This window comes from Hakea prostrata, chromosome 1 (genome assembly GCF_041222555.1).
Source record: "Hakea prostrata isolate BN-2017 chromosome 1, UWA_Hpros_2, whole genome shotgun sequence".
NCBI classification, from domain to species: domain Eukaryota; kingdom Viridiplantae; phylum Streptophyta; class Magnoliopsida; order Proteales; family Proteaceae; genus Hakea; species Hakea prostrata.
The window spans coordinates 12,522,147-12,549,412 of NC_142600.1; the positions used below are offsets into that span (position 1 = coordinate 12,522,147).

At 38.1% G+C, this 27,266-nt stretch overlaps 3 protein-coding genes and 1 non-coding gene across 4 annotated transcripts; 1 reads left to right on the forward strand and 3 right to left on the reverse strand.

The window, feature by feature from the left end:
- The first annotated feature begins 142 nt into the window (after positions 1-142).
- LOC149027555 (Cyclophilin-like peptidyl-prolyl cis-trans isomerase family protein) lies at positions 143-10,398 on the forward strand. The gene is made up of 6 exons (XM_089163763.1): positions 143-405; positions 484-579; positions 688-749; positions 3,778-3,911; positions 9,373-9,457; positions 10,051-10,398. The coding sequence occupies exons 1-6, from the start codon at positions 334-336 to the stop codon at positions 10,094-10,096; spliced, it is 495 nt and encodes a 164-aa protein (XP_089019889.1). The 5' UTR covers positions 143-333; the 3' UTR covers positions 10,097-10,398.
- A 1,010-nt stretch (positions 10,399-11,408) lies between these two features.
- Positions 11,409-14,593, reverse strand: LOC149027556 (small ribosomal subunit protein uS11z). The gene is made up of 6 exons (XM_089163773.1): positions 14,484-14,593; positions 13,395-13,514; positions 12,870-12,915; positions 12,227-12,312; positions 11,895-12,024; positions 11,409-11,768 (listed from the first exon to the last, which is right to left on the reverse strand). The coding sequence occupies exons 1-6, from the start codon at positions 14,484-14,486 to the stop codon at positions 11,701-11,703; spliced, it is 453 nt and encodes a 150-aa protein (XP_089019899.1). The 5' UTR covers positions 14,487-14,593; the 3' UTR covers positions 11,409-11,700.
- Positions 14,594-15,758: 1,165 nt separating this feature from the next.
- Positions 15,759-15,838, reverse strand: TRNAL-UAG (transfer RNA leucine (anticodon UAG)). Its single transcript has one exon. It is a non-coding gene; the product is annotated as a tRNA-Leu (tRNA).
- A 425-nt stretch (positions 15,839-16,263) lies between these two features.
- LOC149027558 (chaperone protein dnaJ-like protein) lies at positions 16,264-27,056 on the reverse strand. The gene is made up of 9 exons (XM_089163784.1): positions 26,768-27,056; positions 25,586-25,700; positions 25,313-25,429; positions 24,798-24,884; positions 22,313-22,389; positions 22,007-22,134; positions 21,604-21,737; positions 16,709-16,788; positions 16,264-16,594 (listed from the first exon to the last, which is right to left on the reverse strand). The coding sequence occupies exons 1-8, from the start codon at positions 26,968-26,970 to the stop codon at positions 16,711-16,713; spliced, it is 939 nt and encodes a 312-aa protein (XP_089019910.1). The 5' UTR covers positions 26,971-27,056; the 3' UTR covers positions 16,264-16,594; positions 16,709-16,710.
- Positions 27,057-27,266: the final 210 nt, after the last annotated feature.

A 27,266-nucleotide genomic window follows, 5' to 3' on the forward strand; every position in this document is an offset into this window, starting at 1 on the left:
CTTCTCGTCTGCCTTTAGATTCTTAATATTATATATATTTTCTGGGTATGTAGAAAGGGTAGGTTGGTAATTACAGTTTATTTACTGAAAAACTACATTCTTTTTTCTAAATGACGGTTATATCCATCTTTCCACCGTTTCCTGCGGTTAAGCCGTGGCTGCTCCTGTTCAAAGGGGTTCAAAGGGATAACTCGAGACTGCGACGGCGAGCGAGAAAAGAGAGAGAGAGAGAGAGAGAGAGAGAGAGAGGATTCTAGAGAGTGACGCTTCCAGTTCAACTTCTGGTCCTTACTTGGTCATTGCAAAACTCTTTAGGATTTCCCGAGCTGAGAGATGTGGGGAACTGCAGATGGAGCCCCTCCGGAGGTTACTCTTGAAACCTCCATGGGTTCTTTTACTATAGAGGTCTCTCTCTCTTCCCTGAATGTTCATTTAATTTTGAGTTATTTATTTATTTATTATTTTTTGTGTTGTTTATGGCAGCTGTATTATAAACATGCTCCAAGGACTTGCAGAAACTTCATCGAGCTGTCACGAAGAGGTTACTACGACAACACTAAATTTCATCGAATTATTAAGGTTGCTTTCTCTTCTATTAAATTTCAAATTACTAAAACAGTATTTCTTTTGTTTTACTTTCCCCCAGATATTATCTTCTGTTTGTATTCATTTCTTTTGCATGCTTAGGATTTTATGGTACAAGGGGGTGATCCTACAGGAACAGGGAGGGGTGGAGAATCGATATACGGGTAACTGCCTTCTATTCTCTCTACATTCAATTTACTGAAATCGTGGAGGTTTTCTCCACCTGGGTTTTGTTACTTGATATTTTCTTTACACAAAATTTCTGAACATACAGAGTTCTTTGTTTACGTTTTGCTCCATAAAATACCCCTGCATTTTTTGAGATATGTCTCGTATACTAAATTACTATTGCAAGAAAGAGTTTTTTTGGCTCATGAACTTTATTTGTGAGTGAGGTAGCTAGCTTTATCTTACCTATTTTTTTTTACTTTAAATTGCATAAGAGTTGGGGGCAGGTGGCTATTTCTGTTACTAGTTTAATTTCACAGAAACATTAGAATACGCGTGCGTATGAATGTGAAGTGTTTGGGGAAGGGACAAAAAATAGTCAAACAATGAGTATTGTTGGAGATATAATAATATAATCTTTGGAATTAAGTAAAAAAGCACAGGAAGTGAGGACCTATAAAGTTTCACTAAGCTCGTTCTAATTCAGAATGCTTTCAACAAGCGTTTGCTTCAAAATTTAGATTGATCTTCATCTCATACTTGAAAATTTTTAAACCACGCCCCATATTGCAATCTCACACTTGGTTTCCAAATTTCTAAGGAGTTTTTGAAAGAAATCTGGAGTATTATATTACCTGCCATAACAGTAGACTAGCCCTTTTTATTTGGTACCAAGATACCCGCAGCAGAAATACTATGTTCCATTTCACTTAAACCGCCCAGAGTTAAAAAGTTTTAGTACAGTAGAATGAAGGATTTGTTTTGTAGATCTTCTTTCAATAGAATGAAGGCTTTGTTTTGTAGATCTTCTTTGGGCTTGCAGTTTTTCTCAAAAGCCCAAGTCTAGCACAGTTTCTTTTGACCAAAGGCCAAGACTTTGTGTCTCCAGCATCTCTACAGGGTGCTAGGTGTGTAAGGGCAGCAACTTTATTGTGAATATTTGGCGTTTGTGGGATGGAGGCATTGATTAGTCGATAAATAAAACATAGAAATGAATGAAGAAGTGTCACTTGTTGATTAATGGCCTTCACTGAGTGGGGGAAGTGAACTAGAGAGAATTTTCTTCCCAATTTTTCTTGCCTCGCTTAGTTGAATGAGTCTGTTGTCACTAATTATTGTCACACATGACGCAATCATGCACATTTCCCAGCCTGACTGTCAAATGCTATTCCAGGTACTATACACCCATCTTGCAATCCACACATTTCAAGTTCTGATGTATATAAAATGTAAACAATCACACGACAATACAAGATCTTCATGGTTTGGCAGGTTGCTTGCATCCATGGAGCAATGCCGCTAGGGCTTCATATTTGTTCACATTCTACTTTGGTTGCACTCACACTAGGGAGCACTGACACCCATTTTCCCCATGATTATAAGCAGTAGGGGAACTTAATGCCTATACAGGTGACAACACCCACTACTAAACAGCAACTACTCCCAATGTCCAACACTCACTAAACACCCCTTCCACAAAATGGAAATGGGTTATTGTTAATGCCTTGACAGAGAAGCACAAGTAGCCTAGCTCTTTCAACAATAAAACCACCTGGTTATTCAATGGACACAAGAATGCTAAACAAATTAGGGGAAAGAGTAAAAACTTTACGACCCTTATCTTCTCATAGATTCTTTGTCTGGAGGAGAAACTAATCATAAACAAACCCACAAAGAGAAACCAACCGAGGAACAGCGGGGACCCCCCCTGCCCGCAAGAGCCGAGGAAGAGAATGGGACGAGTGGGAAAAAGAATGAGGCGAGGCGTACAGACAACCGAAGAGCGATTGGAAGGCGGAGCAGGCGCCCCTTGGGCAAAAGATGAGTTTGTGTGTGTGATGTATTGTTTGTGTCATGTCAGAAGAACCAGCCGGCAGGTGGCCAGCACATAAACACGAAGGAGAATAATGTATAACCAAACAAGTTCTTTAGATTGAAATTGTTATAGAAGATGTGGTCCCTTACATGTTTGAATAGTTTATAGCTATGAAGAGTATCTAATGATGCAAAGGATGATGTTGTTGCAGCTTTTGATTCATTTTTTATTCCAAAAGTGTGAAAAACCAAGATTTAATGCAGGATTCTGGACTCTTGGTTGAGAGTTTTCTTCATTTTTCTGGTATAATAGGAACTGTGATGAATCTGTGGGTGAAAATGTCTTTTTATGGAATGGATTGATGGTATGGTATGTATCGAGTTGGATCGGTTGCTGCATAGCGATACGTATCAATGCACCACTGAATGATATGTATTTGTACACTCACAAAACCCGTTACCTAATGTATGGATGGTATCAACATGTATTGGTTATATATCTTACCATCCCATACCAGCTATACCATCTAAAACAAATCATTTTTTTAAAAGAGACATATCAGTATGGACCATATTAGTCCCAGCTGATGCTGATACATATTAGCTAGTATGATATGATATGTCCCGACACTTTAAACCCTGATCTTCACCAAGTCTTTGATGATGGTATTATTGGTATGGCAACCCTTTAAGACCTTTAACATTTTCAATGCCATTGACAGTGGTGGTGGATGAGTAAGTCAATGCTCATGCTCAGACTTCTCATGTGATTACATGAGGCACCAAGGAGCACCAAGGGGCACGACGCATAAGGGCATAGCAACACAACACAACACAATTCCTAATGCTTACCAAGGATTGGACACCTGATCTCCTGGCTTTGTTACCATGTTATAATCGCTTATTTCAAAAGCTCAAGTGCTTAAGTAGGGTACAACAATACATATCAACACAAGACAGCTATCACTACAATTACCACGACATGTAATTTCATACTACCAGAAAAATTAGTTTGGATTTCTTTAAATGATTGACTTAGATGCCTGATGTCTTACTATCAAAACAAAGACGATGGGCAAGAGGATCCTGTGAGAGGTTCAGATCAAGCATTTCTACGCATAAATATGCCAAAATTTTCATATTTTTCCTAGTTTAATTCAAAGTGTGACCTACCATGGTTCAGCTTGACCCATTCTAATTCTTGTGCAGATCAAAATTTGAAGATGAGATCAAATCTGAGTTGAAGCATACTGGAGCTGGTATTCTCTCGATGGCAAATGCAGGTCCAAATACCAATGGAAGTCAGTTTTTTATTACCCTGGCACCATGTCAGCACCTGGATGGTAATAACAATTTTTATTAGCTATTTATTTTGAAAAATAATTAATCTAAGGTAGACTACGTAGGTGGTGGCATAACCTTGTCTTTATATTTATGATAAGTGCAGAATGAGAGTGCCTAGAGGCCTGAGCTTCTATAATTAAGCTTATGATCATTTTTTAATTGTTCTTTGAACATCTCGATTTCCATTCTGCTTTTCTCATTTTTTTTTTTGTTTTGTTGGGGGGGGGGGGGGCAGAGAGGGGGAACTTTCTCCATCAGGTTGGGTAGAAATGTCACTGTTCTGTTTAATGGATGCAGTTATGTCTCAGTGCAGCATACACTTTCAATGGTTAAGGGCCTGTTTGGTTACTTGAGTCTGTAGATTTCAAAAATCTAGAGATTTCAAAGATTTTTGAAATCTACAGACTTCAAATCTTTGTAGTCATGGTTCATAAAATTAACTGTTTGGTTAGCTTGAATTTTTGGAATGAAATTTGTAGATTTATCCTAAAAAAATTTATTGAATTATGGTTCAAATGTTTAACGCTTTGATAGTAGGGGTGAAATCTAGAAATCTCTAGATTTCACCTCATACCCATAAATCTACAGATTCACATTTTTAGTGTAAAAAGGTGAATCTCTAGATTTCATGATTCTAGGGATTCACACAACCAAACAAGTAAAATTCTCCCATTTGTGAGAGAGATTTTACCTCATACCCATAAATCTACAGATTCACATTTTTAATGTAAAAATGTGAAATCTCTAGATTTCATGAATCTAGGGGTTCACACAACCAAACGATTAAAAATCTCCCATTTGTGAATCCAGAGATTTGAAATCTCTGGATTCATGTAACCAAACAGGCCCTAAAATTATCTAGAATATAATGTTATATCTTTTACTTTTCAAACTTGAGGCTAAAAAGGAGTCCTAAACTGAAATAAATACCAACAATTGGACTCTAATTTAGAATAAAATAAATGGAATTATGGAAGTAAATTTTATAAAACCACCTGTGATTTGGAAATATGATTATAGAAAATTTGAAATCCTTGGAGCTGCAATCTGTAAAACTTTTCAAACTAGTCACAGAAACCAAATCTGAACTAAAGCCTAAACCATGAATTGTGCATTAGAAAATTGACCCAGAACCAGAATCATAATAATGCTCCTGCATTTTTGGTGAATAATAAATTCCTTCCAAAAAAAGAGGGGAAAAGGGAATATACAACAAAAAGACCCCAGCTTTACACACCGGTGCGGAGGGGAGGGGTAGGGAGAGGCTTGGGATTGCAAAATAGAAGGGGAAAAAGGTCCTAGAATCTACTGTAAAACTACTTCTGGTGGAATCTAAACATCACCTAGGGGACCCAGATATCTTGGATTTGACATAAAAAATAATGGAGTTTGAAATTTGTTGGAATGGCCTTTATTAGATGCCCACCTTTCCAAGATCTGCTGAAGCCAGATACAAGAGATAGTAGCACCAAAAGCTAATTTGCCACCATTCGCAACAGAAATTTCCAGCAAAGGATGTGTCAACCCAGATCCATTCTTTTCAATGGGAATATCCATTCTACTTGGCTACTTGGCTAGCACCTTGCTAAAATACACCCAAGGCATGCTAAACCCTGGCATTGAACAGACAGTAAGATCTAACAGACCGTAGAATGTCACCACTGCCTGTATGGTCTCCTGGAAATGCTTGACAAGAAGCTCCAAATGGAAATCATTGATTTAGAGGAGGTCAATCATCCTGCCAAAAAATGTCAGAGTCTCAGAGACCAATTCCAGTTTGCTAAAACCTGAGGTTTAAATGCTCTATATCCGTCTGAGTGAACTACTCCATGCAGTTGGTGATGGTGAAGCCTAAATCTAGTAGAAGATCCATCACTGATATGAGGTGTGATAGTCCCATAAATGGTCTAACTTGAGGATCTTCCTCTAGACCCAAGAAGCTTCAGAAGACAAAAGGATCAATTTATATAGTTATTAGTCATTAAGCTGAGGCAGAGAGAAGGCCAAATCTATCTAAATACTCTTCCACTTGGCCACTAGCTTCGAAATCAACTATTGACATCTTTTATCCTTCTCAAGCCATGGATCCCTCCTCATCAAGTAAATTAGCTAAATGCCAATTGACATTCAGGAGGAGCTCAGTTGAATCACAAACCTAACATAGAAAGGCAGAGATGGGGGGACTCCAAACTTGAAATAGTAGACTGTGGAAAAAGGACTGAAGGACAGATCGTGTCAACTTAGTCAATCATCCCAAGAGAGGAGCTTCCCTTTCCAAAGATGAAGCCTTTTGTGGAGGCAATATAGAACAGTGGAGCAGTGATGGGTAGAAATCTCTAAGCAATCAAAAGAAAACCCAATACTTGACTAGAATCTCACTGAACCAAACCAATCTTCTTTGAGAAGGAACGAAGTCAAGATCACTAATACCAACAATAAACCAGATTGATGTGGAGAATTAATAAGCTTTGAATAGGCATAACCTCTTAGGAAACGACAAGATCAACTGGGGAGGAGCCAGCTTTGGAGAAGATCATGAGATCATCAACAACCAAATAGGAAATCCTAAAAGATTTGCATTTGGACATACAGGAGAGATAAGGAGCTGGTTCATGAGATTGGATGCTTCTACAAAGGAGTTCAAGAGATACTAGAGGGGACAATCTTGGCGAATTTCAGCAAATGGAGAAAAAGAAGCCTACATTCTTCCATTGGCCAAGACTAAACCAAGGAAAGAAATTCAATGAAAGATCCAACTGATTAAGATGGAGGGAAACAAAACACTTTTGGGCAAGATTCTGATGACAAAATCCCCATATAAGCAGTCAAAAGCTTTGTGAATGTCAATTTTCGCGAGAGCAGAAGGATCGGATTTTTGTCAAACCCTTTAACAAGCTCTTGCAAATGGCAATTGGTCAGAGTTAGTCAACGAAGAAGCACCTTAAGTGTTACGGACAAGACAAGGAAATGTTTGTTGACCCCTTTAATCTGGGCTAGGGATGAAGAAGCAGCTTCGTGGGGCTGAGATCAGGCAAACCATGACCAAGGGACTTATTTGCTTTTTATTAGAGAGAGCCACAAGAGGATTTCCTCCTTGGAGTGAAGGAAGAGGAGTGCAAGAGATGGTTTTATTAAGAAGCCCTCTTCAGGGACGGTGGAGAGGGGTTTGAAAACATTGTTATAGAAGTTGACAGGTACTCATCTCTGTGTCCTTAGCAGAGAGAGGAAGGAGCCACTGTTAAACTAGAGAGAAGTATGTCTATCAGTTCTGGCCTTCAGGCATCTGCTGAAGCAAGTTTTTGAGTCACTGAGTTCTTCCCATTTAATTCTGAATTTTTGGTGAAGGAAGGTCTCCTCTTGACCAACTAGGGAGAGGATTCAAGGGAAACATTATGCTTTTCCATAGCCATGCGCATTGAGAATATCATAGTGGAGCTGCAATCGAGTGTCAGTGAACCTAGCTTGGCCATCAGAATTGAAAGCAGAAATATTGGTCAAGGAGAAGGATACAGTAGCATTGGTTACCACATACCATGGGATGAACCAACATAGAACAAAGTAGCAGGAACTGATCAGATTAGCTCTGATATCATCTGGAACTTGAAGACCAACACCTGTACAACAGAAGTAAGAAGAAGAGAATAACCCTAGTGTTCATGGTTAGGATTCTGCATAGATCTACTGTGAGCCAAGGTACATTAATACTTAATAAACTGTTGAAAGCTACTAAAAAGAACATGGTTTATGTATGCTATACATATACTCAATAAAGACAATTACATAAACACCTACAGTTTATCTACATCTAGCTGCATTCAATTCCCAAGAGTGTTTTTTTTAGCAGCTATGGTAGTATGTCATTTAAACCTCCTTATTGAGATACTAACTTATGGCAATTAATGCTTGTTAATCATTGTCGAAGAAAAGCGATCTTTACTGTTTTGCTTATCCTTTTTTTTTTTTTAGTTGTGGGAAAAGAAAAAAAGGGGGAAGAGGGAGGGATGGAGGGGGTGTGGAGGGTGCCAATAAATGAGGAACCATTATAGGAATTTGCCACTCCTTCCTTTTATTAAACAATAGATGGAATAATAGATTCAATGAGCACTCAGCATATCCATCAAGACATCAGCAAGTATACTTTTGCTTCACAACTCCCTAAGGATCTGTTGTTTAATCACAGCATCCTTTGTGATGCCAGCATAAGGACATCCCTGCCAAATTTTCACTGACCTAAGTTTTGTAACTCTTTGAAACAGGATTCTCCTTTAAATTAGTTTACTCTTGTTGCGAGTCCACCTTTCCTAAAGATTGCATTGCTAGTGCTTGTGTTCCCTAAATTAAAACAACAACAACAATAAGCTTTGTCCCAACTAAATGGGGTCGGCTACATGGATTCTTGCCCTCCAATCAGTTCTGTTCGAGGTCATGCTAGATACAAGGCCTAACCTATGCATATCCTTTCTCACCACTTCTCCTAAGGTTATCTTAGGTCTACCCCTAGCTCTTCTAGTTCCTTCAATATGGATTATATCACTTCTCCGTACAGGGGCATTTATAGGTCTCCGTTGAACGTGGTCGTGCCACCTCAAATGACATTCTTGAAGCTTGTCACTTATGGGAACAACTCCCAAACCAACTCTAATATGATCATTTCTTATCTTATCCATCCTAGTTTTGCCACTCATCCATCTTAGCATCTTCATTTTTGCTACACTGAAGTTTATCTATGACTCTTTTTAACAGCCCAACACTCTGCACCGTACATCATAGCTCGTCGAACAACGGTCCTATAAAATTTTCCTTTAAGCTTTAATGGAATACGCCAATCACATAAGACCCCGGACGCACCTCTCCACTTCATCCACCCTATTTTAATTATTTGGGAAACCTCATCCTCTAAATCACCTCTTTTACTTATGATTGAACCTAGGTACCTAAAACAATCACTCTGAGGAATCTCTTTATCGCCAAGTATCACCACCTCATCATCTGCCCGATCATGATTAAAGTTACAAACTAGATATTCTGTCTTCGATCTACTAAGTTTAAAGCCTTTTGATTCCAAAGCTACTCTCCATGATTCTAATTTGGTATTAATCCCCACTTGGGTCTCATCAATCAACACAATATCATCCGCAAAAAGCATACACCAGGGGACCACATCTTGAATGTCTTTGGTTAATTCATCCATTACCAGTGCAAATAGATATGGGCTTAAAGTTGACCCTTGATATAGCCCAACTGTTATCGGAAATTCATTACTTTGTCCCCCCACTGTTCTAACACTAGTCACCGAACCATTATCACATATCCCTAAATTAAAACTTCCATTAATTAACCTTGCTTTGAGAACTGCAGGCTTTCTGGTCTTATATCTTTCTGAAAATGTTTTATTTCAGTGACTCCATGATTCAGTTATCATTCAATAATGCTTGGTTATGGATTTATCTTTTCATCCAGGAAAACACACAATATTTGGAAGAGTTTGTCGAGGAATGGAAATCATCAAAAGACTGGGTAGTGTTCAGACCGACAACATTGATAGGTATGGTTTCAATGGATTTTAAGCTCCTTAAAATGATGTTTCAGCTTGTAGTTAGACCCAGTGATGGACAACTTGGTTTTGCCATATGGAAAGTAGGGAGTGCCTGGTCTTAAGGTGATTGAAGACAATTTCCTAGCCTCGACCTTTTAGCCATGAGGTTTTCCCATATTATTAATTGCAGTAAGAACTAAAATATACATTTGTATGGCAATTTTCTTAAGATGGCATTCTGTGGCATAAGTTTTTCATAGGCACTCTTGGAAGAAAGGAATCTTTACATAGACATGCTATTTCTGCCATGGTGAGGACAATTCTAATCATACCTGCCATCTAAAAATCTTAGTGTCACAATTCTCATTTATCCCAACTTGATAGCTTTCTATGTTGCTGAGCATTTACTTACCTGCTAGGCTGCTAGTTTCAGTTCCTTGAGTCTGAAGTGGTGGAAGGCTGGCATAGCTGTTCCTGCTGTTTGGCTAGATCAGCTGTCAATTCCCATTGCTAAACCTTTTACTGCTCCCCAGCCTGTGCTAGACCTTTGTTTTGACTTCCAAACTAATACTGACTTGAGGATTGTGTGACTGCTGATTCAGGCCCATCCATGATGTGAAGATACTGCGAACTGTTGTGAAGGATTGATGCAGCAGAATTGTCATCAGCGAGATTTTCTGTTCGTTCAATAGTTGCTTCTTTGTTTACCAAAAAATGGAAAACAGTTGCCTCTTCCCTTCTTTAATCTTAAAAAAAGATCTGCAGAATATTTTTCGATCATGAGTTGTTTTAACATTTGGAAGTTGAACGATTAAACAAACAGGCAGGCAGTCTTGGATTTTCAATATCATTCGGATCTATGTGAACCTTATCAATTCTTATGTTCCCCTTATTCATAATTAGATGAGTTCTGATGTTAATATGCAATCTATGAAGGGGCAGCATTGACCAGAGTGCAAACACTGAAGCAAGCAACTCAATGTTTTTACAGTAGGAAGTGTAAGGCTGTTTCCAGTTGAGCATGCTCTTGAAGATGACGTTGCAGGCTATGCCATTTAAATTAGGTGGGCATACTATGAATATCTGTCGGTGAAGTTTCGAACCCATCTGACATACTCAGCTATTAACTCATATGCCTAACTTCTGGATCAGTCGTTGAATCCACAGCTAATCTTTTTATTTGTTTACATTTGGGATGGACTGCTTGTATGCTGACAGGTCCACAATACCATTTTCTTTATTTTTGATACTCATTCGTATACTAACACGGCAATCGATAATGTATACTCATGGGGATGGCTCCAGATAAACTTGGTGAAAAACAGAGAAATAAATTACATGATCAAAGCATTCTTCTTTAGGTAGAAACTACGTGACCAAGCGAGTAGATGGATTATCCTAGCCTGGATCAGATTGGACAAAGATTGCGTGACCTTGTATAGAGGGTTTAAGTCCAGTTCTGATGGCTTTTGTGGTGAGCTTCACTGTTTTGCTCAAAAGTGTGATTATTTTTACTGTTTAATATAGATCATCATCAAAACCAGTATCGATCAATCGAAATCCCAATATCTAAAACAATACTGCCTCGCAGATGAACAATCACTAGCACAAGGTTGAAGCTCTAAGTGTTTATATACCACTTGGTTCCTCAATCTCGGCCTATGTGTTCGAATGGGGTGGTCCATCCCCATTATAAAGCAAACCTACAAACAATTCTACGCTACCGCCTCTAAACCAAAACCAATGTCACTTCTACACAAGCGTAGAGCGAATTTCTATTCTAATCTTCATGCAGAGATTGGATTCTCACATGTGAAAAAGCGCAAATTCACAATTCAGGTTTTCAACGACATGATCTCACGAAACTAGAACCATCCACACAGACCATTGCTTGATGAATCCAGGCGTAATACCTTGAAAAATATAAATTTATGGAATTCCAAAGCTGAGATCGATTTTAAAAATATTCTGAGGCCAGTTCCTACTAATACCACATCCTTGAACATTGAAATAGATGCCAGAACCATTTTGTAGGAAAAATCAATTATACCAAGTTACGAATAAAACATTAGCCGGAGAAGTATTCACTTTATAAAAAAAGGGAAAAAATAATCTCAGATAGCAGAGATTGTTCGCTGATAAAACTACAAAACTGTTCACTGATAATCAAAAACAAACGAGTGCCTCAGATAATAGAAAACATAACCACCACCTGGCCCACCACCGCAAACGTTTTGACAAAGATTAACGACTCACAGCCTCCTTCCTCTTCTACCACCCTTTCTGCGTGTGCTGTCAGTGGGGATCGGAGTCACATCCTCTGAAACAAACAACAAATAGAGATCAATATTTTTGTTTTTTCCAAACAATGGATGACATCCATTTTCCTCCACAAGCAAAATACAAAGCACATAAGGGTGAATCGCAAGTGCACATAAAATTTTACCAATGCGGCCAATCCTCATTCCAGATCGTGCAAGGGCTCTAAGTGCAGACTGGGCACCTGGGCCAGGAGTCTTTGTCTTGTTGCCTCCCGTGGCTCGGAGCTTGATATGCAGAGCTGTGATACCAAGTTCCTGAGAATCAAAAAAGTCAAGTTGAAGCAGTAGAAGATGCAATCAGAAATAACTACTAGTTTCTTGTTCTTTGTTTTCGTTCTATTTTAATGCTACTTTAGGTATTATAACAGAGCAGTGAGCTCTAGAAAGAAAATTGAAGTACGGAGAATAGCTTCCAAAAAGAGCAAATTCAGCATGTTAAAAATGCAGTATTATTCACCTTGCACCGTTGTGCAACATCCTGTGCTGCAAGCATGGCTGCGTATGGAGATGACTCATCCCTATCAGCCTTGACCTTCATGCCACCTGAAGGGGAAAGATTGTGAAGTTGAGGCCACTACAAGTTCCAAAGGCAATTTTCACACTAATTCTAACAAATTGACACTCTTGTAAGACACTATATGTATGTATTAGTATTTGCATCAACAAAATGAAATTGGCTATGGGGTGTCCAACATATAAACAAGTATAGAGACAAAATGAGAACAAGATTATCTATAATAATCACCAGGTGCTGTATTCAACAGACAACTCCATATACAAAGCAAAAAGCAGCGGAAGTCCAAGACAAAATACACTAAAATGACCTGATTGATACACAATATATTGTCCATTCACCCAACAAATCCATCAAGAAATTAATGCATGAAATCAACCAACATGAAAAAACATATAAAAAAGTAACAAAATAATTCAACAATGAACATAGCAGCATCTTTAAATTAATGTAGGCTACATCATACCCAGTCCCATATAATACTAATTGCAACAACAAAATAGGCAACCAAAGCTCAAAACCAACAGAAAGATGAAAAAAAATCAGATATAAAAACTAAAATATAGGTAAGCAAAGCTATACATACCAGTGATTCGTACCAGTGTTTCCCTTCCAGACAAATCAGTGACATGCTGCAACCCATATACAAAACTGGTGAGTATTTGTGATCAGGCTCCACTAAAAATGTATCAGGCAAACCAGCAACTCAGAACAACAGTACTTTACATATATTTTAGTAATTATTCTTAATTATTTTGGTCATTTAAAGAGTTACATTTCCAACAGTTCCACCAACTCCAAGGTGTGTTGAAAACATTACTAAACCAGACTCATCTTTGCAGAATGTTGTGATTCTCTAGAAGTTAACAAAAACGTATATGGGCCCCAGCCTCTTCTTATTCATGCTATTGCATCTTCAATGCAAAAGTAAACATCCATTGGAAGTGCATCTAACTTCTTATAGTTAACATTTTAAGACTCCAACGAAAGATCAAACAAACTAAAGCAGAGGTACATTACATCATGTCTGCCAGTTGAAATCTGAATAAACTAACGAAACATTATTCATATATCATTTTTAATCGGTTAATAGGAGAATGCTAATACTTACAATGAATGTGTCATTGAATGATGCAAAAATGTGAGCCACTCCAAAAACATGTTCCCCATCACGGACAGTTGGCCCAAGTGTCACATTTTCCTCCTTTGGCTCCCTGACCTTCCTCCTCGACTAGATAGTCCAAACATAAACAAAAAGTAATAAATAATTATGCAAAACTTGAAAGCCACTTATAATTTCTTTTCAATTCACAGATGGGAATGGGATTACATGTACTCCAGCGATACTGCAGGAAATATAAACACCTGAATACCAAGATAACATATATGCTCTAGCAATACAACTAGTGTTTCATTAACAGTTGATATTCAATCATCACTCCTTAAAATGCAAAAGTAAAAATTTAGGGGAATCCAAGTACATTAGCATGCTTCTTACTGGCCAATAAATTAGTTAAAAAAGTCATTGTCAACGAATATCCCTGAGAACGATTTTTTAGGAAGATACCAGTTTTTTCTTTTCACTCTTCACCAGTTTTAGGGTGTTATATTTTACTAAAATGGAGAACCCAACAAAAGAGGATGGCAGATCGAAGCACTGCAAAAGATAGCACTAATATTACAAAGGTAATGTTTCGAACTGCAGCCGAGATACCAAATACCATAGTAGGGCATAGAAAGTTTATCGTTCCAATTGAGAAGCTTTTTTTGCAGGTGACATTAAATACTTCCGGAATTAAACAAAATCGGAAGCACATATCTCAAAATAAACACAAATCGGATCTTCAGTCAATCAACCTTCATTCTTGACAAATAATAGCCCTGAGTCCAACACAAAACCACCACCCATCCCCGGGACAAAAATCCTTAAGATCCAAGCTAATATGCCATAGAAAAACGCATGAACATTTGAACAAAAACGCTACGATTGAATGATGAAGCTAGACCAATTTTAAAAACAACAGCCAGTATCTAAATCTGAGCATTGCAACAACAAACAGATCGAGAGTTAAGGTTCTTCGAAACTGATACAATCACCAAACTCCCCTTAAAACAAAGCAAAGACAGTGTTCAGCATACAAAGCCATGAGCAACTACGTTTTCTGAATGGTAACAGAAAGGACGGCGTTTGCCCACTCACCATAGCTTCAACAAACTGATCGCAGCAAAGGATTAGATGCTAATGCTCTGCTCTTCCTTCCGAAACCCTGCGACGAACGAGGACTGAAAAGGTTGCATCTCAGTAACAATTTATATTCGAAGATGAGATTAGGGTTTTAGTTCACAAAAGCGTAAATGATAGAATACCCCCTCCATTTTAACAAAATTCCAAATACATCCCCAGTGGCCCAGTAAATTATCTTAACCTACCCAACCCGGTTCTAATTTCGACTCGGTTTTTCATTTTTCTTTTTTTGAACAAATAGTTCCGGTTTACGTTGATGTATGATATGATGGTTGAAGTTGATTTATATTTACACCCCTAGTTTGATTTTAATTTTGCACCTAATAGGAGAGCATGAACAGATTAGTTATTAAGTTGAAAGCACAGAAGTTAACCCCAACAAAAAAAATAAAAGGGTGGACACCATACTAAAACCTAGAGTCTTCATATATATTGCAAGCTTGTCAACCTCGACCGGCTCAAACCTATCATAAATTTAGCAAAAGTACGACCTGACTTTTTAATCCAAATGTGCATTTGGGTTATAAAATATTTAGTCCTAATAGAAACTAAATCCAAACCCTACCCAACTTGTGTCTTAACAAAGACTAATATTTAAGTTAAAGGTCAAGAGTTAGAATTTTATTGAAGCTATTTAGTTGCTTGTTTGTTCTGCTTCAATTGTTTAAAAGTCAAAGATGGTTAAGAATAAATCAAGCTAACCTGACCCTATCAAAATGGATTTGGGGTTTTTTAAGCATGAAATAGGATTTGATAGAGTTTGAATTTAGGTTTTAGGTCCCTAAGGTAAGATTGGGTTTAATCTAATGCCACCTAGTCATATCCATTGACACCCCTAAATGTATGAGTGTCATGGTTAGAGAAAATATGACAACGTTGTGGAATAAAATGCAAGTTATTATATGTTTAGTATGTACTGGTACAAGGAATAAAATGCAAGTTATGAACTTAAAGATACATTTAGTATGTATTGGTACCACATTCTTGATACAAAGTGCATTTGAAATCCAAAAATTTCAATATTTTCAGTACTTTATAATAGGGTTTTAGGCACGGAATCAATTACAAGGGATATTTGAATGTAGTTGGAAAACACATGTGAGATGTTCTAATGTTGCTTCATGTTTGATGATTGCTTCTCACCAAGTGCAGTACAACGTTTACCCCCATTAGAATAAGTCGAATACAAACCCGAACGTAAAACATGTGCATAATAATGCAAAACAAAACTGACAGCTGTGGGATTTGAACCCACGCCCTTTCGGACCAGAGCCTAAATCTGGCGCCTTAGACCACTCGGCCAAACTGTCTTTGTTGAAGTGTTCTTCTGACAAAATTTATAATATTAAGAGGCTTTCCTACCATTTAACAGACCATGAGAAAGTGGATCGGGTATTGACCATTACACAAGCGACCCTCCAGCACAGGAGCACAAAATGTTGTACGATGCTATGTTATTGTCAAGCAGTTAAAGACCCGCCCTCTCACAGTGAGGTACTGGGTTCGCACCCACTTGACGGTGTATATTAGTAATAATCGGACACAATCGGCTACCCCTATTGCGGATGCAAATTCAAAAGTGGATTTTGATTATTCATTTACACCCCTCCTGCTTCGCATTGCAAGGGTTATCCACTCTCTTGCATTTGTATATCTTCTACATCATGCACAAGAGGAAGGAGCTAGCTCTAAGGAATTTGAATTCAGAACTGTGGAAATCCAGGTTATTTGAACAACTTCGAGGATTTGATTGTAGCTTACTGTAGAGCCTCGGGTCTGAGGGTGAAATTTGAAAAATCCAACATGTGTAAGTGTCCTAATGAGCCCCCCAAGATCAAACTTTGAATACATCCAGAATGGCAATGGTATCGTTCTATCCTGAACCATCTAAAGGTTGTTCATCAGTAACCCGTTGCAACCATGCTCTTCCAAAGATTGTTTATATGATAAACAAGTTTCTTTTCAAATTTATATTAATTCTTTAATTACAAAACATAAAGCACGAGCCTTGATGTCATACATGGAACATAAGCAACTGATCACTACCTCCCATCAAATGGATCAACCTGTTTAATCACAAAATGAAACAATGAGACTTGATGTCATGGAACATCAGACTTAAAAAAAAAAAAAAAAAAAAAACCCCACCACCATGAGACTTTAAGTCATGCAACACTCACTTTCAATCGAATGGATCTATCCGAGGATCGTGCTCGCTTGCCATAGCCATTCCAGTGCACAGGCATGTTGGGCACATCACCTAGAAATAAACATGAGAGACCAGTCAGATTGTATCACAGCACAGCTGAAGAAATAGATGATGCCCCTACATACGCAGAATGTGCACATTTACATCTTTAAACAGCAGTTGCAACAGTCAGCAGTCCATGTAGGGAATTTATGGCCAAATTCCAGTTGCACCAAAAACAAAAAAGCACTTGGTATAACAAGAATTTTGAAGTTGCTTAGATCCCAAAGGGGCACCCTGAAGCATCATGCCAGAGAACTAATTTAACATCCATAAAACTTTGGCTTTTTGAGATACCAATATTTTGGTTGCCCATAGATTGCTATGATCAGATTATGGAATCATCAACAGGAAGCACATGATAGCTTGAAGTGCAAGCTCCAAGGTAGAAATTTGTCACTAAGAAGAAAGGCTATCAGGGCTCCACAACCGACAGCATGCAATGGCTACCTATGAAGGGTAGAGTACTTGGCATATAGTTTGCATATACACTGGAAAGAAATGAATATAAAGGGTTCACATAAACAGCAATTCAGTCAATTGTTCCATACAGCTGATAAAACAAAAAGGGTAACTGGCATTGCAGGTACTCAGTTTGGGGATTTGTCTTCAAGGTCCTGATGTAGAAAAACTGTATGGCTAGAAATATTCTAGCTGCAAGCACAAGAAGAGGACTGGTTCTCCTAATCAATCAACAGAACAGCCAAAGTACCACAGAGCCAAAGCAACCATTGGCTGGGGGTTTTGATTGATCTCACAAACAAAAATTGAGGGTGCAGAAAACTCATGTTCGCATTTTCTGCTTGAGTCCATAAAGCTGGCCAATGGGTTACTTCATGAAGTAAGAACCACAAGACCACATCACTTGACAAAGAATCTTCAGTGGGACCGACAAAGAGAGAAAGGCTGCTACTGTACTTCTAGAAGACTTAATTCTTGAATTTCTTATTTATTTTATTTTTGGGATGAACCATTCCAAAGATTTTATTTTATTCTATTTTTATCAACCATAATTTATATCTAAAAACAGTGTCACAGTTTGAGTTTCTAATTTTTGAATCTTGAGGGGAAAGATATTGTTGCCTGTTTATATGTAAAGGCTTTTAGAAAGCTCCCCAAAATTTAGTTTAATCTGAGATTGCTAGTGCAAGAATATTGTCCTGGAAAGAAGATGTGGGGCTGGGAGAGCCGAAATCCTACCCACCTTTATTATCTTTTATCTTCTCTACTGCAAATTGTGTTTCACCTGTGCTGCTTTCTATTGAGTGCAATAGATTGCTGCTGGAGAATACTTGGAGGATAGATTTGATGGCTAATCTTCTCCAAGTATTGCTGCTGCTGCAGCTGATCACAACCCATAGAAGAACTGAGTCTGTTTCTGCCATATTTTCTCGAGCAACTTCGACTCACTTTTTGCAACCTGAGCTCAGATTCAACCGAGTTTGGCTGAACCGGTCAAGGATGACTACACTTGGTCCCTCTTTGAACCCAGATTGCTGCAGGTTTGCAAGATACACCCTAACCTTCTATTTTTTAATAAACTTGATGCATATCATCATTTAGTCATGAAAACTGATTGTGTTTGCATGGAATCTCTTCATCATCATATCCACCCAAGCAATGACATTCTACTAGCTGATTTGGTCTGAATTCCTAATCTTCTAATTTCATTAAGAGTTGTTTTGTCCAGGTAATTATTCAGCATTCCATTTCTTTGTTTTAGACTTGGGTAGCTGGGTTCCATATCATTTCAAACCCCATTCAAGTCCTCTAACTTGATTTTGATTTGCCCAACTCTGTGTTAGTTAACTCGCGATCCTAACCTTACACTAAAATAGTATTAAATTATTAATGTTAAGGCTATAGCTTATTTGATTTTGAGGTGGCTTAGTTTCTTGATTTTACATTGGAATACACAGACAGACTAAGTTAAGCCTTGCCCACATTTGACTTCTAAAATTACTCTATAGTTAACTTTTAAGCTGGAGTATTAAATGGGGCCCAATGGGCAGAACAGAATATGCCAAAGGAATCAACTCTGAAGGCAAAGTGACATCCCAAACGGGAAAGACATGGCCACTTTGCATTGCAACACCAAAATGTTCTGTAATATTGGAATCCCTTTTGGCATGTTATAGAAATGGCCAATCCACAGGGAAAAGGCTAAGATCCTTATATTGCATCACAGACAATAGGTAGAATTGTTATTCTGCTTGACGAAATATCCTTGCAGAGAGCTAGAATTCCTGTGCATGAAACATTGAACAGTTGAGGCACCATACTGAAGAGCTGTCTTTAAGCCTCAAAGTTAATGCTTCTTCCTATATTTGGTGAAAACTGAAAGTAATATCTGTTCCCACAAACAGAAGGCAGTCCTTGTGCATTGACTCCCCATCCAGAGAGCACAATTGTGGCGCTCTAACATTTCAGGGACCCCAATTGTATCTTAAATTGTGGGAGATTCCAAAGGCTGAATGGAGGAAACCTCTTCCAAACTTATCTTTTTCACCTTGGCCCAAGTCCACTGAAGCTTGATCTTGGTTGCGACTCGGCTCAAAACCAAAAATGTGCTCTTCATCTAATTTATAAGATCTATCTTGATCCATCCAATTTCCTTCTCATGCCCCCAATTCTTCCACAGGGATGAGCTCCACTGATATGCCTACAATTCTATCCAAGAAAGACATATTGAACAGAGACACAAGGGTGTGAGGGGGGGGGGGGTGAGAGAGGGAATCAAAGGTTCCATTGCAAATCTTCCCATCAACCATCAGGTAGCAACCAAAAGAACTACTGTAGGGTGTGATGGTAGATGGTTTTAAGTGGTTGAATAAGATTGCAATGAACATGAAGATGAAGATGGGACAAATTCAATTTAATTGTTAAACTTGTTTTGGCAGACGAGTATGAATCACCTTTGGGTTAATTTATCTTGACTAAGAGATGTAGACCAAATTCTAGGGTTTGACTTGCAGGATTATTGCCCTAGAATTGGGTTCACTCCAAGATCTTCTCTCTATGAACCAGCAGTCTTATAAGAGATTTCTTGGAGAAATTAACTAACAGCCAGCACCCTGGAAGGGTTCGGCCAGGCTGGGATTGAAAGAATGAAGGTTTTTAAGGATAAATAATTTGCTGTGATTAGGTTTCAGACCTAGGAATTGAATTGGGATTGGTTTCAGGAGGGTTTAAGGTGAAGACTAAAGGAATTAGGGTTCGGCCACTGCTGTAGTGTATTTCCAGGTTAGAGTTTTAAGGGCTTTGGTCTTAGGAATGGGGTCACATAGCTTCGATTGGCCTCCGGGAAGATGTTTCTGTTTTATAGTTTCAGGTTTTATCCAATAAGTTTAGGTCATCCTAGTTGATTTAAGATTGGTTTGAAGAGTCCTAATGGGTTTGGGATTCTTGGATAGGGCTAAGGTTTGGATAGAGTGTTAGGAAAGGCATGGAAAGGCTATTCCTAAAAGGGCAAGGTGATTGGAGTTGGGACTAGGGAGATATAGGAATTCTAAGTCAATTATGGTTTCAAGGAAGAAGATGAATGGCAGAAAATTCTGCAACATGATGGATGGGAAAGAGTCTAATGGGGATTCCATGTGTAGGACAAGGGTCCAGGGAGGGATGCAAACCTTCTAGGGGTGAAAAGAAGGACTAAGGGCTAGGTTTAATGGAGTTTCAAGGGGAGGGGCTGGGCTGCTATCACTGGAAGGGGAGGGGAGGCCTGCAGATATAAGAGAGAAGGGGGAAAAGGGGTTCAGAAGGGGCTGGGGTTGCTGAATACTTACATGGAGTCAAAGATAGGCTGCTGTTAGGGTTGGACTGCTGCTGGACTTGAAGAATGAATGCAGAAATTGAAGAAGAAAATCGCTCAAATCCACTGTGGCCCTCCCAAGAAGACCACGACATTACTAGCCTCCAAACTCATAATTTTATTCATCAAATTCAACTTCACGAATAATGAGGGAGCCTTACAACCTAAGCAATTTGACTAAGACTCAAACTGGGAACCTTATCTATAAAGGATTCCCTTTACAAATACAAAGGACTCCACTAATTAATTCAAAAATAACTCAACTAATTAATAACAAAAGGACTCTTAACCTTAACTGGACTCTTTATATAAGACATATGGAACAAATCAAGTTACTAACTCTGAGAAGGAGTCCTTGCAAGTTGGACCCCAACTCAGAGTCTTACATAGACTGCAACTCTGTTATAACTCAGAAAATACTAACCCAAATTAAAAAATAAATAAAGATGGATCCATGACCCGTGGATTGAGTGGGTTCCAACCAGACCCTTCTTGAGCCCCAAAAGGGCCCAAAAAATGAACAAAATACTCCTGGGATATTCGGCCAGCTATGGATTGGGCCTTTTGGTTTTGGTTTTGGTTTTTGGGCCCAATTATAGGGGGCTCAACCTTGTTCACGTCACTAATTCACTATGCTTAAAGGATTTGGATATTATTATATCAGTGGCAATAAAGAAAAACAAGAGAAGGGTGGGTGGAGACCTTAGATGCCAAATGCCCAAACTTTTGGTACAATGCAAGTTACACTAATTCTACCCGTTTCAAACAGTTTTTGTGTGTAGGATGACCCATACCCTATATGGGCTCGAGAAATTTATACATTTTTATTTCCCACTTCAGAGCGGGCACCATAGGGGAAGACTAAATATTAGGTGCAGAGTCATAAATAATATAATCAGACAATAAAATGAGAAAATCAGGACAACTTTTTAACCATATTCCAAGAAACTGAATGGTAACTAATTAACTATGTAAGTGCATACCAAAAAACTTCAGCAATTATTTTCAATTTATACCTTTCCAGCTCCAGAACAGTTCGGACATCTTTGAGTTGTGGGTGCACACAACGGACGATCTGGGCCGGATGTTGAAATCGGTTCAATGCTCAAACATACTCCACAAGCAGAACATCGGGCACAAGCCAAGTATCCTGCAGTAAATGGGAACATAAAATGTTCACATGTGGGATCGGCCCAAAAGTAATACATAGAACAATCCCCATAAATATGAGGCAGTCCATCTGTGAGTGTAGACCAGGGTATTTGATCCACTAAGTAAACTACTCCATTAGCTTACAGCACATACAAGAAACACAATGAATGGAATATAGGAAGCTTTCCGATGCAACTGCAAAATGGGCAACTTGTTTCTGTGATGAAATTAAAAAAAAAAAACTCTTTGAAACTGGTTCATGCACACCTGTTCCATGGCAGTACTTGCACCTTTTCTTCTCTTGTTGTTCAACATTGTTGGCTTCAATTAACATCAAAGCCGAAATAACACCCACAGCCCCACCAGAAAACGATGCTACAATTGGATCAACCTGACTAACTCATAGTTCAACAATAGGAATTCAGCCTAATACAAAATGAATAAAAGAATTGCACTCTAGTATAAAAATCCTTCAAGACAATAAAATGAAAATCCCCAAGAAAGCCAAAATTTTGAGAAATTTAGCTTATACAGTCCTGTTATAATAGAATGAAGCTGAATACCAACAAATACCTTAATTGCAGTGGCAAATGCATGTTGCGTATGAAATCTTCATACGAAGTGCCTCCTATGCCTAGTTTCAGCTCCAGCTGCCCAAAAAACAGATGAATTCAACAGATGCTATTTCCAGGTGCAAAAGAAGTTGTACAGACCAAGCTAACAGAATCATCGTCAATAATTATAGAAGAAATGTTCATTGTGCTTCATGCTTCAAACTCAAAACATGGGAAAAAGAAGTGTGATCAACAATGTTGGGATCATAATTAGATCCTGTAGTCTGTAGATCATTAAATGAAATATCCCACTTTCCAGATTAAAGATTGTTCACAAGCCACTACTCACCATCAATAGTATAGAAAACTGATTCATCCAGCAGGCTGCTACAACTCTGGACATAATAAATATAATGGAAGACTGACATCGGTTTCAAACTATAGGAACCTTTTATAAAATCTTATTCTCTTTTTGAAGGAGAGAAAAGGGAAAGAGACAGAATGCTTACACTAACCCAGACTTCTTTTCACTCCTAAAAACATATAGGAAATTCTGCCTTCTTTCTCCAAAGCAACTCACCAACTTCGGCCATGGATTTTAAGTTTAGAACTCAAACATAAAATACAAATATCCTTTTCTGCATGAAGGTTCAATGAACTATGGAATATTGAGAAGTGCTCATATTTTTACAGCACCATAACTGTGTATTACAGGGCAAACAAAACATTGTTTCCTGCACCTTCTGTGGCTATCAGCCTCGTGTAAATTGTGAGTTCCTCCTTCTCTTTCTCTTTCTTTTTTTTTTTTTTTTTTTTTGGGGGGGGGGGGGTTGTTTGGGTGAGCTTTTCTAATATTCTCTATTTTTTAAATTTCCCCCTGTGAGATTTTTTCAAATCATAATTTGGTACTACTGCTTGGACCTTTGCAATGAAACAGTGGAATTATGTCAGATTGGAAGTGAACTCCCCATTGATCTAATAACCAGCAGAGTTCTATAAATCGCAATGGTAATGACAAAAGAAATGAGTGTACAATGTAGAGAAGTAATGATGCCAGCAAAAAGTTTTCTAGTCACACTGCTGCATCAGGATTGTGAATGAATTTACTATTTAATGTAAATCAAAAGAAAAAGAACATATAGCATTACCAGTTTTGCTATTTAAAATTATTAGCTCAGTTGTCTTAATGAGTTAAATATTGTCTTAGCAATCTTTAATTAGTTTCAGTTACAGTACCAAAGAAGTCTCATAAAGAGACATAGATGCTTTACAAGTCTGAAATTTGAAAGTTCATCCACTTGTCACTCTTTGACCCTCTTTTAGAGAGCTATGAAAAGCCAGATTCGTTTGCTCACGCTCATTGCATCAACTTTCTCATTGATTAGGGTTAGAAGGAATACCATTATTATTTCCTCACACCTAAAAGTGCATTTTGGTCTTCCGAAAGCTCTATCTTCCTCTTGGGTCCTTTTCCAAGTTATGGAGGGATCTTACCTAATTTTCTGGGACCTTCCAATTGTGTCATTACTATACTCATGGTCCATCTACTAAGTCCATCATCATTCAAGCTAGATCTTCTTCCGAAATCCGACAAGGTTTCTATCATAGCATCATCATCATCATCATCAATTTCCATTGGTTCCAAGTCAGATCCAATGGATTCAATATGGATGGCCCACAGCTGTCTTCTTCCTTCACTTCGGGTTCTCGGACTTACAATATAGATTTCCAGGTTACGGTTGTGAGGGATTTCACATCCTCCCCCCCCCCCCCCTTAAATGCATTCTTTTCAGTTACTCAATAGTAACAGACTAGTTGGATCGCTGAAACTTATACTTGACTGATCACTTGTTTATCAGGCAGGCTGTTGTTGAAAAATTTACTAGTTGTAAGCATTTTGTAGGTCAAAAAAATCTCCCTACATCTTTTGATGAGCCTACTGAGCAAGAAAATAGCTTCCATCACAGATATTCCTAGTATTAAACCATACTTGTTCACCAAAAGTTTCTTCTCTTATGTGGTTTTCAAACGTAACTTTGTAATGACTCATTAATTTAATGCTTCTATGGTCATTGTAGCTCTGATAATCGCCTTTAACTATGTAAAATGGGACCACTATGCTTTTCCTCTATTCATTTGGCATTTTCCTTGAGCTCATAACCGTATTAAACAGTTTGGATATGCAAGGTGCACCACAGATCCCCAACCTCTTCTAGTTGGTACCAGAGACGGTACACTGGTTTCAAGACCGTGCAATAAAGCCCTTAATCCTCCATCCCCCTCCCCCCCCCCTACAGAAGAAACCAAGAAAAAATTTCAATTATTTGTTAAGATGCTTTCCAGGGACCCATCAATAAAGGATCCTTAGATTATCCTAGAGACGGTGATATGTGATTAGAGAAAATTCAAATGAAGAAAGAAGATTCAGAGGGAAGTACCAAAGTGAAACATTTTTGAAGTTTATTATATAAAGAAGCAATAGAAGTTCACAATTGTTCACTTACTGTTGGAGCAAGAAGGCCACCAAATATGATTATCGCAGATATAAATGAAAAGCTGGTTAAGTAGAGCTGTTTCAAAGTCTTTGGTGTCTGTTTCAAGGAAACATAGAGGTTCACACAAACACCATAAAGGACAAAAGTTAGCAACATAATCTAAAACTATAAATATACAAAAGAGAGAGAATGGGAGAATCATGCCCTTCTAGGCATGTGAAAAATGCAGTATAACTAATGAAGCAATAAGGCCTCTGCATGCTGCTGGTTTCAAACAAAGAAAGCAACATAAAAATGAGATTTCTGCAAGTCACAGAGCATCAATCCTCAAACTTGAATAACAAGGAATTCGTGCAACCACCAGCTTGCACCTTTCCACTGCACATTTTCTACCTCATCATGGGCCCTCCAAATGATAACATTGACACTTTGCATGTCTGACATGTAGTCATGAGGTTGGTGGATCATTCAAATGTAGCCAATGGGTAGCCTAGACATGCTAATGGAAAAGTTTTGAAAATCACCAAATGAGGGAGAAAGGGGATAGACGATGGGATATCAGGCATCTCATCTGCCTCATCACTGCTACAATCAATAATCTTGGCGTTCTTTATGCGTTGTTGCACTCGTAGTCTTCTAACCTACACAAACGACAAGCACAGGGACCAAGTAATTAAAAGCACTAACATAGGTACAGCTCAAATTGCACAAGAATTAAGACATAGCAAGCCATCTTATTTATACACTTTTCAATAAGAAAGTACTTGGAAAGACCACAAAAAAAACCAGAAACCCACCTCTTCCATTAGGAGAAATATTTTGTTCCGCCTGCTACTTATGTTGTCTTGAATCTCTTGCAGCTGCATCTGAACAAAGTCTTGAACAGTTTCTGGTCCTTCTATAATACAAAAGCTAATTTTGGGGGGTGGGTGGGTGGGGGGTTTGTACAAGAACGCAGTCAGGAAAGTTCTTAAATACATCAACAAAGCAAGTAAAGGCAAAACAGCAAACACTTTTTTACAATTCAGCCAAGTTAAGCTATGAAAACTACATCCCTTTGGATAACATAACTAGAATTTTGTGATTCCATAATCCTCCAGATATGCATTCACACTAGGGGGTGTAAATGGATAGCCGAAATCGGCCTTTGAATTAGCATCTGCATCCGTTTAGGGATATCCAAATCTGTCCGATAACTAATAAGATGCGGATATGATATACCCATTTCTTACCGATTATTATCAATTATCCAATTAAGTTACTTACTTGGATTTGTTTTTCTTAATTTTATAAATTTTTTACTTGAGATATGTGACTATTTTTCAAGATTTTCTACTAAAATAACTACCAAAGCTGTTAAATTCTTAAATTTCAAACATAGCCATCACAAATAAAATGGTAAAGATGTCAACGGCTAGTCGAAAAATTTTATTCAATCTATATTCATAGCAGTTTAGAAGAATTTACTTAAGAAAATAACTATTCAACTATCATACAAATCCGACTATATCTGTCCGAATATAAATAGGATGTGGATATGGTATAACCACTCTCCGATCGGTTTACACCTCTAATTCACAGAATCACACCCTGGTGTTTCACTTGAAGAATTTTTTCTCTAAAGCTATCAGCATGATTTGCATTTTTGTACAAGTGTAAATAACGAGAAATTGAAGATTACACTGTTCAACCTAAGCAGACCTATATGAGAAGAATATATATCTTTCATTAAATATAAAAATAAAAACACAAAATTGTGGCTTAACTATGCAGTTCTGGAGACCACCCAGTTCACAATAACAAGCTGATTGGAACAGAAATCTTAACCAAATACCCAAGCGCAGCTAATGCTTTCCTAACGAGTAAAACGAAGAAAACAAGAGGAAAAAAATAAATAAATACTTCTTTCAGCATGGACACAACCCCAAGGTCTCGCATCTTCCCTATAAAAGAACAAGAAGTATCAGGAAGTATCATACCTGGAGCGGTTTTCCCCGGGACGGGAAGAGTTAGTGGAGCTCTGGTCGGAACAACAAATGATTCGTGACGGAAAACTCCTACTTGAATAGAAGAGGCATTTGGTATTATTTTGAGAGAAAATTCTATTGCCGACATTTTTGGAGAAATCGAGCTTCGACGGAGGAAGCGATGGAATATACGAAACGAGAACAAGCGAGTTCATCTTTGTCCAGCATGGACAGTAGCTACAGACAGACACAGACTAAGACACAATAGAGATATAAAATCCTACAGTTCTAACCGAACCTCCCAAGCCAAAAACTATATTATTTTGATGTTTTTTATGTGAAAATAATCATTTTTTTTTTTTTTTGGATGAAAAAGTATACTAACCAATTTTTTTTTAAATTTATTTACTACATATAGGAATTAAGAGTGACAAGTGACAACCTCTTGCTTTTGTCGACAAAATGGCATCCCACGGAATCCATTAGTGGAATCTCACCAAGAGTTAAGACA